At 43.1% G+C, this 14891-nt stretch overlaps 1 protein-coding gene across 11 annotated transcripts in view; it reads left to right on the top strand.

Moving 5' to 3' along the window:
- The first annotated feature begins 4450 nt into the window (after positions 1-4450).
- CEP350 (centrosomal protein 350) overlaps positions 4451-14891 on the top strand; it is a 63434-nt gene continuing 52993 nt past the window's right edge. For all 11 annotated transcript variants that reach the window (XR_012804086.1, XR_012804084.1, XR_012804091.1 and 8 more), the window contains exons 1-9: positions 4451-4667; positions 9775-9857; positions 10398-10441; positions 11543-11657; positions 12285-12450; positions 12755-13239; positions 13486-13599; positions 14257-14367; positions 14545-14859. Coding sequence is in view for 1 of the 11 variants with exons in the window: in XM_075616524.1 (XP_075472639.1) it covers positions 9779-9857; positions 10398-10441; positions 11543-11657; positions 12285-12450; positions 12755-13239; positions 13486-13599; positions 14257-14367; positions 14545-14859 (1429 nt within the window). In the remaining 10 variants the exon portion in view is untranslated. The remainder of the gene's footprint in view (positions 4668-9774; positions 9858-10397; positions 10442-11542; positions 11658-12284; positions 12451-12754; positions 13240-13485; positions 13600-14256; positions 14368-14544; positions 14860-14891) is intronic.

Here is a 14891-nt window from a genome sequence, read left to right on the forward strand (position 1 = left end):
TAATGCAGGAGATTTAAACAGTCATTGTTTCCCTTGTACGAGACAGTACCGGTGTTAGCTCGTAAACCAGGGGGATCCAGGATCTGAAATAGCGTATTTGAGCCCAGCTGGGCCTCCTGTTTCCTATGCAGATAACAAAAAAAAAGGGGGGGGGGAGGGGTAAAAAATAAAAAGTGAATTTTCCACTATACCGTGACATCAGTACAGTGCACCTATTTGTGGGTGGACACATGAAAGAACAGACAGTAATTGAATGTGTGGTGTTAAAGAGCAGCCAGGTGTGGAGTGATTGAAGTCAGTGGCCATTAAACACCAGTCTCTTAAGTGTAACTTACCTGGAATTAATGTCAACTCCCTTCAAGCATGTCTCACTAATTCGTAGATGGAACCCACCTGTCGGAACTATTTGTCATCTGCAGTTTAGAAGCCATAAATATTGCTTGTTTTGCTGCTGGATTAAAGTCTGCAATCAGGACTAGTAATTTGCTAACTTGTATTCTTCGACTGTGACGTAAATATAATGATAAAATATGGGATGTTATCAGACTGGCAGAGGAATATTAGTAGCAAAATGTATAATATGCAGGGTGCCTTGAACCAGCGAACCCAGGCTTAATCGCTCATTACTCATTATACACGGTATTTGGACCTTGTCTTTTGGTGTGCACACAGATAGAGATATACTTTGGTTCTTTATACCAGCTCATTGTTCTTTTGTAGCGTTATCTCTTACCTGTGTAGCATCCTATTTAAACTATTCTCTTTTTACAATCCTCAGCGGTCAACACCTCTTAGTTTTTTCTCTAGAGCTTGTTGCATCAGAGTAGGGTTACCAGAAGTCCGGTTTTATCCACGTGTACTCTTTTAAGGGTCTGTGATACTGTCAAGGTGAATTTCAGAAAAACGAGTTGCTTTTGACTGGGCACTCTTGCAGGCTCGACTTCAGCAGCGTTGGAATATCAGGGGTGTGTCTTCGGGAATTACTTGGGGGCAGCTACCTCACTGCCCTTGTGGAGAAGTGCTGCCAGGCTGAATCGTGATTGCCCTGGCACTCTTGCAGGCCTGTTTTCTACAGACTAACCACTACACTCAAAGTTACTGCTACTGTTTCTGTTAGCCTCCCCACATGCTGACTAGATTGTAAGCTCATCGGGGCAGGGACTCACACTGATGGGCATATGTATCAGGGCAAAAGGGGTGCAATTCTGGGGCAAAAAAATGTGCACCACATGTATCAAATAAATAAAATCCCATTTAAATCAGTAGCATTTTGTTGTTATGTTCAACCCATTTATTGCAGTTTATCGTATGTTCAATGTCCTGCAATACTTTAAACTTGCATTCATTTTCTTGCATTATATCTTATTATAACGTAGGAGCCAGACGTGTGGAGATTATCGGAGCGCTGCTTTCTAGATTGTCACTAGATTGTAAGATCATAGGGGCAGAGACTCACACTGATGGGCACATGTGTCAGGGCAAAAGGGGTGCAATTTTGGGGCACAAAATGTGCACCACATGAATCAAATAAATAAAATGCCATTTAAATCAGTAGCATTTTGTTGTTTGGTAAATATGTTGCATTAGATTTGCCCAGAATTGCTTTAGATTTGCATTGATACAAATGCCCCAAACCAAGGTGTCTTCCAGCGCTTCATTTTGTCTTCCTGCAGTATATCTTGTTTTTTTCTGTCCTCCGTTATTTTCTATGTTCATTCAATTTCCTTCTTTTTCATTCTCGCGTTTATTCCATTTTCTACATTATTTTCTTACAGTCATTCAATTTCACGCATTATATTTTAATTTAGTTTTCTATATTCTATTTTATGTGTATTCTTTCCTATATTTTATCTTTACTCCATTTCTTACATTATATGCTTATGTTCATCCCATTTATTGCAGTATATTGTATGTTCAATGTCCTGCAATACTTTATATGGTCATTCAATTTCTTGCATTATATCTTATTATAACGCAGGAGCCAGACGTATGGGGATTATCGGAGCGCTGCTTTCTTCGTCACCGTCACTTTCAACAGGACTGGAAGAGTATAAGTATTATCTCTGTGTCTTGAAGCTCCAGATGGGACTCTGCTAGACTTTTTTTCTTATAAAAGGGAAGTACTACATTCCTTTTATATGTAGGAATGGGCCAGAAGGGCTGAATACCCTGAATAGTCGACATTGCCCCCCTTTGTATTTTGGACTGTTTTGTGTTTTTTTTATTTTTCCCTTTGTTTTTGTTTTTTGTAAACTTGTTCTTTATTTGCATTTTTTGTTAAGACCAATGGGGAGTGGGGTACAGAACATAAAAAGGGGAGGATGTTACTTTTGAATTATATAGCATTGTATCAGGTTATATAACATCGGTTAGTGTGGAGACGATAATGACATCATTGTTGGGACAGCGTATAAATGAACTAGTACAATAAATTAACTTAAAAAGACTGGGAGGGGGAAAAGACAAAAAAAAAAAAAAGAATGTCATTACTTTATCAATTACTTTTTTCCCTTTGTTTTTTATTCCTGTTTTCCCTTTTTTTCATACTATGTTTGGTCACTCTGTTTTTTGTATTCTTTGACGTTTTTTTGTCCTCATTAGTAAAAATATTACTTTGGGCCAACTTTTTTGCATTGTCTTAAAGTGCGGGGTATGTATGTCTTTATTTATATAGCGCCATTAATGTAGATAGCGCTTCACAGTAGTAATACATGTGATAATCATACGAATAACAAATAATACAAATAACAGATCATGGGAATAAGCGCTTCAGATATAAAAGTAACATTTAAGAAGAGGGGAGACACTATTTTGATGTATTTTATATCTTCCATTTCCTGCAATACATTATATGCTCATTCAATTTTCTGCATTATATTTATGGTTATTCCCCCCAAAATATATAATTTGCTGATGTACATTCAATTCCTACATTATCAGGCATGGGGAAAAAAATCCCTGCCCCTAATAAAAACAAAAAAAAATTAATTATTTTGAGTTTTCAGATACAACTAGGACCTGAACAGAGAATGGCATCATGATCTATCCCAGGGGTGTCCAAACCTTTTAAGTTGCGCCCTACCTGCCTCTGGCATCTCATCTGCATATATGTCTTTATTTATATAGCACCATTAATGTACATAGCGCTTCACAGCAGTAATACACGTGACAATCATATAAATAACAAATAATACAAATAACACACAATGGGAATAAGTGCTTCAGACATAAAAGTGACATTTAGGAAAAGGAGTCCCTGCTCTGAAGAGTTTACAATCTAATTGGTTGGGAGGAAGAACGTACAAAGACAGTAGGAGGGCGTTCTGGTAAGTGCGTCTGCAGAGGGCCGAGCTTTATGTATGAGGTGTAAATTATCAGCCATGGAGCTACTCGTATGCTTTATCTCTGCGACGTCGCAGCGTCATGTATCCTCTCGTTTTCATAGCAATGCATCACTATTTTACATCGCCGCCACGTCATCGCTATGGGAAGCTGCAGGAGAAGCCGAGAGAAGGTAAGTGCAGTTACAGAAGCCCTGCACTCTCCCCTACCAATCAATTTAAATGTTGTGAGGAAGAGCTCGGGGCCTCTGTAAGGCTGCGCTTATAGTAAGGCCGGCGACAGCGCGTCAAAACAAATGCATTGCCGCCGTCGCGGGCATTTATAGTAAGTACTGAACGACGGCTTGATCGCGATCGCTAGAAGTCATCTCAATTTCATTTTTCCAGCGACTGCAGCCTGACGTCACCGTCGCCAGCACTATAAGCGTAGCCTAAGGCACAGCTCATACACTCCGCTTGCTTGCGAGAGTGCTTACCGTGCCGCGCGGCTGTAGCACAAGCGATCTCTACTCATAGTATTTCAGGAGATGGGGGGGGCGTCTATGTCACGGAGCTGGTTCGCGGTGATCGGCTGAACCGCTCAAGTGACGCGGCAGCAGCCTGAAAAGACATTTATTGCACCTGCAGGTGCCCATGCACTTGGATAACTCATATAGCAAACAACTAAAGTACACTTGACGCGCGCACGCAGCAACCATGCAAGTATGAGTTCGGCCTTAGCGTGGGGGCTTGGTTCGGCGCCTCGCTTCGAAAATGTTGCCCAGTTTGCACACTCCTAATCTAGCCTACCAACAATGCAATCAGATGTAGCCATACTCCTTCCATCTTAAAAGGCCAGTTAGGACGGGAGAGATAAGGACATTAAAAACGACACCAAACTACAGGTTATAGTGGCTACAAATATTTGCAGGATAATATATTTGAAGTTATTTAGTCAGAGTTTTCAAGGTCCAGGCTCGTTAACTGTGGGACCAGAGAAGGGCGTTTCTTTAGGACCTGGATGTGATGTAAAGTGATGAGCTTTAACCTGACCTGCCACAACAAACATGGCGCCGGTGCCACGCCCACTCCGCCATGTTTGGAAAGGTCGGGGCATACCTCGCGATATTTCCCTTGGGAAGTCTCGCGCAGCTTCGTGCTGGGGGGGAGCCTCCCGCCGGCTTTCGCGCCGCTAGGAGTGTCAGTTATGGTCCGGTAACAGCTTCCCTGGCAGAACCAATGGGGAACAACAACAACAGGGCACCGGAAGCGGAAGAAGTGTTGACCGGAAGTGTTGAAGGGGGACAGTGGAGGAAAGCTAGAGCTGCTAGTGAACCGGAGAATACGGTGAGAAAATAACGTTATTGAGGTAGCTGCTGCCTGGAGAATCCAGTAATACCCCTGCCAGCTCTCTAGTCCTCTGCAGAGAGGTTATACGGAGGGGGAACAGTGTATGCAGTGCTTTACAGAATTACTATACATGGAAAACAAAGTGCAGACTATGGGACCTGGAGCATCAAGCAAATAGCAAAGTGTCCTGCCCCACAGTGCTTGCAATCTGTTTATATGTATCAGTGTGCAGCCACATTACCGTTTAGTACAACACACGTATCTGCTGTGTCCATGTTTAGTTTAAATATACAATAACGTTTTAAGTTAATAATCCCAGGCTGGCAGTCTCTGTGACAGACCTGTCTCTGGGTATGCCTGGGTTTCCTTTTTGCTTGTGCCTTTTAATGGTTGCTGTTGCTAGGCAATAATCCCAGATTCTTTGCTGTCTTGTTTATATATCTGTCAACTGCTTCGCACTGTAAATAAAAGTACAGTAAAGATGAGTGACTCTTGTAGGATCAAGTTGTGTGAATAAGCTATTTTCCAGACTTTATTTTGTAGTCTGATTTATTTATCTGTTTGGTGCAAACATACAAATCTAGTGGGCTTCAGTATTCTCTCTCTGCTGTCCGTGAAATACTGTAATGACGTTACCATTGAATCCTATGGGCACTCTGGCGTTCTGGGATATGTTGTGTTATCAGGGGAAACAATGTCAGGGCAGTATAGGTTACTTAAAATAATGAGATATACCAAATAAAACCAAGTTCCCACATTGTGATACAATTGTTGAAGAGATATCCTGCTTTTGATCTGTTCATTTGGTTGTTAGGTAGATTTCTGAAGGTGAAGAGAGATTACATTGACAGCTACAGCTCATATGTTGCATGTCCTGAAGCTTTTCAGAATAAATTTGCAAGATTGGATCAAATCTTCATTTAACTCCTATGGTGCTGACAGAGCCAGGGTCGCTCTGGCGAATGTCGATTATGTGATCGCAGTGACCCCTAATCTGAAACAGAAGAAAAACCCTTCCATTTCCCTGCACTTCCGATCGCATTATGAGCGCAGGACGCAATGTCCCTGATAAAATAAACCCTGAAAGGGCAGGATTTAGCCATTATGTCATGGGACGCGGAGAGTGCCAGACCCCAAAATGTAGTGACTGTCTTGGTGCGTCTCAAAAGTGTAAACTATTTGTGGAGCATTTTCCGGATGCGGGTGGTAGGTGTAGCAACCCCTCATTACAGTTCATTAGTCTAATGGGGCTACCTGATGATTTGGAAGGGAGATCCTTGTTTTGAAGAAGGCAACACTTGTGAAGTGTGTGTGTGTAGCATGTCGGTTGAGATGAAGGTTAGTGAGGCTGTCGCATGCATGATGCTTCTGGAAGCCTAAAAATGTCTCAGATGCTGAAATTGTTGCTAATTAATGGAAGCATTTTTCTATATTGTATGTGGATGGTCAGCCTTTTCCCCAGCCGGCCAATAGTAAGAATCACGACTTCATAACATGACAGATCTCTATAGCCCTTAAGCGGTGATGTAGGTACATGACTTACATACACAAGTGTGTGTGGCTGACGTACATGTGTAAGAGTTGTATAGATAATCTTGTGCACAGACTTCCGAGACTGCTAATTATCTCTTTAAGTACAGTGATCTGCTTTATGAAAATGTCAAATGACTTTTAGGACAATCACACCTTTAGAACCTTATTGGTTATGTATGTCGTCCTCTATTGTGATAGAAGGGATAAGGGCATTGACGAATCCTTGATCAAATCTCATCCCATTGTCCTTTTCAGTAATCTGCCAGTGTTGGTTCGATTTTTGTTTCTCTTTTTAAAATCATGGATTACTAGGGGCGATGGCCATTCATAGGCCTTTTATGTCTGTTACCCCAGCAACCATATTACAAGATCAACCAATCACCAGCCAGGAATTCTGATTAAAGAATTGTTATTGCATGCTCCATCATCTGCTCGGCACTACAAAGTAGTTTGCACCACACCTTTTATGACCAAGGAAAGACACATCACAGGGCTGCATGTCTGCTCACTACACATTGAGACATGCCAGGGGGCAGTGACCTGTGTACTGTATCGCGCTGCATGTAAATGACGTGTGAAGATCCATTCATCTTTATTTCTCTTATGTCTCGTTCATAAAGCCAACGTAGCTGGACCTCATTCAATAATCCCATGGAGGTGAACGAACATATTGTGTGCAGTATAGCTGCTGTTCAGTAAATTACCTTTTGTAATGAGCTGGCTGATGCTTTCTATATTGACTTAACCAAGTAAACATCTAAACTTCTGTTCACGGGGAAAAATCGTAATGGGATATTTAAATGATTGCCGGCGTTCGGCCGCAGACGGACCCTCTGCTGCAGCCGATCCGGTGCTGCAACCTCTGCCAGCAGCTTCAATGGTAAGTTTTACTGGTATATGGGTAGGGGATCAATTTAAGGTTTTTTTGCGGTTAGGGTAGGCAGTTTTAGGTAAAGGCTTAGGGAGCGTAAGCACTTACCTTAGCGGCGAAGAGGCAGGCAGTCACAGGTCCCGGCGGCGCTGTGTGTCACGGCAAAGCACCAGCGGTCATTTGGTCATGGACAAATGTCCTAGAACGGAAAAAATAGATTGCAGCACAACAAGCAACATTCAAACAAACATTTATCACTTGTGTATTTCCAGCCCATGTTTTGACCCACACTCTAGGGGTCTTCCTCAGGAAGGATCTCATATTGGGAGATTTGGCATTTGTCTGGTAGTTCGAGCACTTAAGATCATTTTGTAATTGGTGTCAATATTGTCCCCTTGAAGCACCACCTCTTCCATTAAAACGTCTGTGCATGAGATACGTATATAAATTAAGATTTGATTGTAGCAGGTTGGAGCATTATGACTGGTTAATTACACACCCCTGATGTATAGTTAACAATGTTAAGTAATAACGCAACATTGTACCGTACTATTCATATCTGCAAATCTCTGCAATATCATTTGTCTCTAGTCTGCATTTCCTAACATTAAATCAAATAGTAGCCATATATTATGCTAAAATCAGTAGGACAGACCAGGCAAGGACATCATTCGAAAACCATAGGAAGTATGGTAGTGAACCCCTTTTTTGTTTTATAGAGGAGCTGCAGCTGTTCAAAATGTGGTACAAAAACAGTGGCCTATTGGGTGCAGACCTTTTTAGGCATCTCTGATCTCTTGAGTGCTTTCGGGACATGGTTGGCATGCTGGTGCCCTGTGACATCTAGTTATTGTCATCACTCCACTTGAACCCTGATTGGAGGAGGCGTGGGGCCGTTTTCAGCGTGCTTGAGAAGCGAACACATTCTTGCGATTTGCAGGAATGGCTGTGGCCCTTTCGGCACTGTGTGTGTATATGTATATTTCGGATAATCCGATGTCGACTTGGATTTGGATATGATTGATGGACAAAGAAGGGCACACGGATTTGAATCCAAAAATAATTTATTGTGCCATAGACTTGGATTTGAAGACTGTTGATCAAGATTAAATATTGCTGCTGTTTGCTCTCCTCAATGTAAGTTACATGTATTTTTATTAGCACATGTGTGTAAATTGTTACCATGTTAGCTATAAGAACAGTCAAATATGTCAAGCAGAATGCTTTATATTCTTTACAATTCTTTGATTGCTTATGTTTATCCTCTTCTTTTATTTTTATTATAAACTTGTTCTTTATTTGAATGAAGAGAAGTCCTCCTTGGTGCTGGTGCTCCGGATGAGTGCACAGGTAAAATCCAGTGAAATATGTGAAGGAAAACAATATAACAAACACTTAAATATATTACTGTGAAATTAGTGATACTGTGATCACCTCAAAGTGCACTTGTTACTCAAGGTGTGTAAAACCTGTTAGCTTGATGACTCCCACGTGTTTAGGACGTGCTAATAACGTGATTAACTAAAAAATAGAATGAGTGATTATTGCTGCATCGTAACACCACAGTGTATCTAATAGGGGATTAGGACCTCCTGAACACAGATACATGCCACACTGATCAATAGAAAGAGTACTTCACTTCATCACTCCGTACTTGGGGAAATGAAAGTGAAGTACTCTTTCTATTGATCAGTGTGGCATGTATCTGTGTTCAGGAGGTCCTAATCCCCTATTAGATACACTGTGGTGTTACGATGCAGCAATAATCACTCATTCTATTTTTTAGTTAATCACGTTATTAGCACGTCCTAAACACGTGGGTGTCATCAAGCTAACAGGTTTTACACACCTTGAGTAACAAGTGCACTTTGAGGTGATCACAGTATCACTAATTTCACAGTAATATATTTAAGTGTTTGTTATATTGTTTTCCTTCACATATTTCACCGGATTTTACCTGTGCACTCATCCGGAGCACCAGCACCAAGGAGGACTTCTCTTCACACGAATACCAAGAAGGATTTTTGGACAATCGTAAAGTCATTTAGGCTGCAGGTCCCTGGACATTTCACAATATTGGTATTATAAATAATTCATCTACACATGATTTATACATTTTTTTTGATAAGGCTGCATTAGTGCCGAAAGTTTGTTATATTTCCACTTTGTTCTTTATTTGAGTTTTCTATGAAAAAAAGAGGTGGAAGGGTACAGAAAATAAAAGGGTAGGATGTTACTCTGTTTATCCACATTTTTAATGTCTTGGCTTAATATTATTGCCGTTGCACTGATCTGGATTACTTTTGGTTTGGGTATTTTAGAATACATGTCACTTTGCATCAAATTTACCAGTACAAAGATTGGTGACTCCTAAAAGATGGCATGTCGGGGTGTTGCCTGGTGCACAGGTTATATTTGTGTAACCCAGTGTAAGTGTCCCGGCAGCGTTTCAGGTTTAGCTCTGCGAGTGGTTGGATGCCTTCCCCCGTTAAACCTCCCAGGGTCCCAGAGCCATCATTTGATACTGTGCATTTTGCTGCTCCACAGCAGCTGTTCAGGAGTCTCCAGGCCCGCTGATCTTGTGACAGTTCTGCTTGAGCTGAGCCTCGCACAGGATAGTGAGCGCGTGCATTCTACTTGTGTAAAATCGGGTCTGATCCCCACCCCATATTGACAACTCTTGCTATCTGGCATATACAGATGAATGGCTGAGAAGAGTGCATGGAGGACACAGGGCTCTTCCCCGGCTCCACGACATCCTCAGGGCCAGGAAACAATTCGAGGTAGGCAAGCGTTTGTCTATGCACTTGGTAGCTCCCTATTAACTCATTATTGTATAGAGTATGTGTTTACTAGTGAGGTGGGAATTATCCTAAATATTTGCAGCTTTTTATGAACAGAGTTTGACTCTTGACTACGGAGCTGTGGGTCTGATGATTCCCTCTGGTGGTATGAGATCAGCCACTCTACATACTTGTTCTGTGGCCTCGCTCTAAGCTTCTCATACTGAACTTGCTAATTGCCCCAATATGACAGATAATCTATACAAGGGAGATATGTTTAATCAGGCTTTCCTTAAATAAAACAAAAAACACTGCTAGAATTATAGCTTTCATTAGCAGAAAGCTGGTCATGTTTCAGTGTACAGGAAGAAATATTTGTTATATACTGTATACACAAGAACAAGGTGCTGAAAATAATTACAGAAACTCAGCTTGGTTGAACCAATGCATAGTGTATAGCGTGTGCTTGCTATCTCTTTCACTGTATGCATTGAATACCAAATAGGAAAATGAATGTTGGTGTAACCTTGTTTCTTGCAGAGCTCAGCAAAGCGTGGGAGACCATCTCTAAAACTAAGGCTGCTGTGAGTATTCCCTAAGATGACTGTGTGTGGGACTAGAGTCGACTAAGTCCTTCATCCACCGGAGTCTTTGCCGCCTCCTCGTACCCGACAGTCTATTGTGTGCTTGCTGCAGCTCCCTTAACTGCTCTTTAAGTTGCATTTTAATATGTCTGGTTATACCCATGTTCCAGCTTCACATTGCATAGCCAGCAACCAACCTCGCACTGATGAGACCCAAAAGGTCGAAACAGCTGTCTGTGTAACTTTACTGAATATGTACTTCTTTAACTCTGGCTGTGCTGAAGAAGCTTAATACAGTAGGCATAAGCTTATAGATAAACAAGAAAAAACACAAAAGCGCACCAAGATGAGAGATAGATATTGTATTAGCAACAAATAATAAAATTAGTAATTTACATATAAAATTTCTTTAATAATCCCCGATCTGGTGTCTATCACAGGAGTAGGGCATCACATAGGAAATATGAAGGGTAATCTCAGTTCTAAGAGATCAGACCCGCGCGCTGGGGCTGTCTCTGTTTCCTCTCCTGTCCTCCACGTGTGGTAGCGTGGTGCAGAGTGTAGCACACATGTGCAGGAACCGGGGCCTTCAATAGGTGTCCTTAGGATGCCTGTCCGTTTTTGATAGCAGAAAAACGATCGGAAAGAAGCAGGAACGGTACACTTGAGTGTGTACTGATGGTGGGTAATAAAACCGCCAGCCACAACTGGACTTATAAGCTTATAGATGTCCATGTTAAAATGAATAAGAAGTAGAGTGGTACACTGTGTGCTCATTTGCATGTCCTGTCCTGTCCCAGAATCCCTGGCTGCAGTGGAAGCACTGTATGCTAAGAGATAATGGGGAAGGCATGATTGCCGACCTGTCTGAGACATGCACATTTTATTTACTGTAAAGTGAATTTTAAATCCCACATTCCACTTTGTCTTTCTTTTTTTTCCAAAGAATTACACACGTTCTGTCACATCCTGAAAAGAGAAATGTGAAGGTGCCTTCCCACAGCCACTGTCTTCCCGTCCCTCACTTCACTGCTCTGCTCTCCTTCCCCAAAACCCCTAGTTAGTATTATTTGAGTGTTGAGTTCATGTTTCCTGTCACAGCTGAGACACATTGAAAACAAGCTGGATGTTGCCCCCACAAGCACTGCTGTATTTGACACCGTCATGGACACCAAGAAGCCACTGACCAGTGCCACTCGTAAAATAAGCCGCAAGGGTGAGTACTTTGTGATGTACACTTTCCCAGAGCACGTTGGAGTCTGTTTCCAGCTGTGTGATACGCAGGGTACAGGGCTGAAATTACTGGAAGGCTGCTTTGGTCTTGTCACTTGGGGAATTTCTATAAGTACTTGAAAAGTTATTGCAAAGCTTTGCTTAATGCAGCAATCCCCCCGACCCCCCAAAACAAACCAACTAACAAAAATAAAGCCCATACATAACGTGATAGCTGATGTATTTCTAAGTATTAATTCATTTATTTTTAATATTAATTTTTGGCTGAATTTTCACCTGGCACCAGCTGTTTTTATGACTGTCTCTGTTGTCTTAGTGAGTGTCAGGTAGAGACCATTTTAACCTCCCAGGGCAGCACATTTTCAGAATTCAACCACAGGAGAATTTTTCAAACAGCGAGATTGCTAAAAACAGCTGAAAAATAACTTGATATATTAAAAAGAAAATAGAGTAGAGCAGACTGCTGCTTTAAAAGGGAGACATCTGTTAAACTGAGCCAAATGATAGGAACACAAGTACCGAGTTTACGTTTTGTTCATATTGTCACTGTTTTAACTTAGTGCTCCCCTTTGGCATATTAACCCCATCTCTACCCTGTCTCTCCCTGCAGATGGGCGGTATCTGGAGGATTCCACATCCTACATCAGCAAATCTTCGCATCCAAACAAATCTCGGAGAGAGAAGTCATCTCGCAGCCCCCTTCGTGTCACCACTCTGGAGAGTAACGTGAAGAGTACCAGCCATGTGGGGTTTACAGAGCCACTGGCATCATACTGGTAAGAACTGCCTTCTACCATCAATTCCTCGTCTTATACCTGTGGCTTCAATTTCCCAGTAGCTACCTCTCTGGCTTCTCCAATCCTGACTGTCCTCATGTTTCACCTCCCCCAGTAGTCTCCTCTCATGATTCTGCCCTTTTCTTCCCGCAAACCTTTAGTGTTTGCTTTTATCTAGAACCCTGTTTGGTTCCACACGTTCAGATGCTCCGCACTGTCTCCTTGGCATCTGTTCCCATCCCTAACTGTCCCTGGCTCTGTCTCCAATGGATGTTCCTCCAGCTCTTGTCTGTATGTTTTATAGGGAGGCTGTTAGCACTCAGCCCACTACAAGTGAGAGGGGAGCTGTGCGGCCAGTATCGAGTCTGGATGTAGGTGGGCAGGAGGAAAGGGAATTTGACAGCACACGTTCGTCAGCAGTGGATGAGACTTCTGTGCGCTACCTGAATGACCGGCCAGCCATTGATGCCTTGGACGACAGGTTACAAGGGCCATACAGGGACATTTGTGGCTCCGCCCTCCTGACCGACCACAAAGGAGTGAGACCACATGAGACTTCTCAACCACCACCCTCATTCAGCCCATCAAGTCTCAGGCTGGAGACCCTGAAACGACGGCAGCCTGACTCCAAACTAGAGAAGCTAAAGGAGCGTATCCGCCGACAGTGGGAGCTCTCTGGGGAGCGGGATGTCAGAAAGCATTTCCCCAGCTCCGTAAACTACACAGAGACCATCACAATTGCAAAGACTCGTAAAGTGACTTCTGCTCCCCCGGCACCGGTCTACCGAGGTGAGAATCACCACAACCGTTGTCCTCTTTTATCAGTCAGAGGGTATGAGAGAAGTGTAATGTTGCAGTGTTCTGCTCATGTGCCGGTGTGTAGGTCTAATGTGGCAAATGCAATGGTGCCTTGTTGGCCGTGGGGTTAATTCTGAGATGTTCTAGTGTTTAGTGTTGTGCTCTGCATGGTTTTTAGTTAAAGGATATGAGGGGTTGATGTGGAAATCCTATCAGAATAACCACTTCTTCCTTCAGGGTTTAATCCCCCGGAGACAAAGATTCGCACCCCAGATGGTAAGCTCTGGCAAGAGGAGGACTTTCACAACCTCAGCGCACAGCTATATGGGGCCCTGCTGCCCCCTCCCGAAGGTGAGCATTGATTGTCTGAGGGCTTGTGCACTATGAGGTAGAGAATGTTAGGCCACATGTATAGTGCCCGCGACGGGTGACGTCACCCGTCGCCGCTAGTGAAAGTTATATTTTGCTTTGCGGCGGCGTCGCGGGCTTACTGGCATTTGATTGGTTCAGGGGCTGTCACATGAGGCGACAGCCCTTGAAAAATCAAATATTGCCAGCTTCCAAATTCCGCGACGTCGCATTGTCGCTGTCACGCTTACTATAAGCGCACGCGGCGGCAATACATTTGTTTTTGGTCGCCCGTCGCAGGCACTATACGCACGGCCTTAGGGGGACGTGCCCTGGGATTGGCAGCAGGGGAATGATAGGAGTAAGAATTACAAGTAGAGCTGTCTGAGTGGGGAATGGAAGACGAAGGTAATAGTGGGGGGTGGAGTGGAGGGGCAGTAGAGAGACGTTGAGGATTTTAAGGAAGGAGTCAATGGAATGGGTAAGTATCTGGATAATGAAGTGGGAAGGTTAAAAACTGAATGGGTGAGAGGAGGGATGAGTGGCTGTGGGTGGAGGAGGCAGGTGTGGGGAACAATCAGGCTGTGATCAGGACTGGTAGTAGGTGTCTTCTGTGGTACAGGTATGGTTCTTGGTATTCACCTTCCACTTTATATGCAGTGGGGATCTCTAGCAACGATAAGTCCCGACTGAAGAGAACATCTAGAACCGTACGGAAAGTGCAGAGATTGGGAGGAGCTGGGGGACCAGGCAGCCCGGAGAGTAAAACAGGTGAGTAAACTATTGTTTATAGGTCCATAAAAAATGTGCCCTTCAATGAAGCTTGGTACTCAAGATGCTGGAGCTATGGACCTTGTAAAGATTTCTCGGTTCAAGGTCCCTTTCATTCTTCCACTGCTGAAATTAGTGATGATCTCTACATCATTGTTTTTTTAATTTTTTATTAAGGCAAGGGACACATAATCAGTACCTCCTCCTGGAGAGATGGGCAGAAGCTAGTGAAACAGATCCTTGGTCCTGCACCCAAGCTTGAAAAAGAGTCAAAGGCTCTGTCCAGTGACAGACCTGCAGACAAGATTACTTTATCCAGTGACAGACAGATGGGTAAGAGGGCTGTATCCAGCGATAGAAATGCAGACAAGAGGCCTGTGCCCAGCGAACGACAGAGAGAAAAGCGGCCTATATCCAGTGACAAACAGACCGACCGAAGAGGCTTGTCCACTGAGAGGCCGATGGACCACCAGGACAGAGTCAATAAATCAGGTTAGTAGGTCTTCAGAAGCGTTCTGCATGGC

Source organism: Ascaphus truei, chromosome 10 (genome assembly GCF_040206685.1).
Source record: "Ascaphus truei isolate aAscTru1 chromosome 10, aAscTru1.hap1, whole genome shotgun sequence".
NCBI classification, from domain to species: domain Eukaryota; kingdom Metazoa; phylum Chordata; class Amphibia; order Anura; family Ascaphidae; genus Ascaphus; species Ascaphus truei.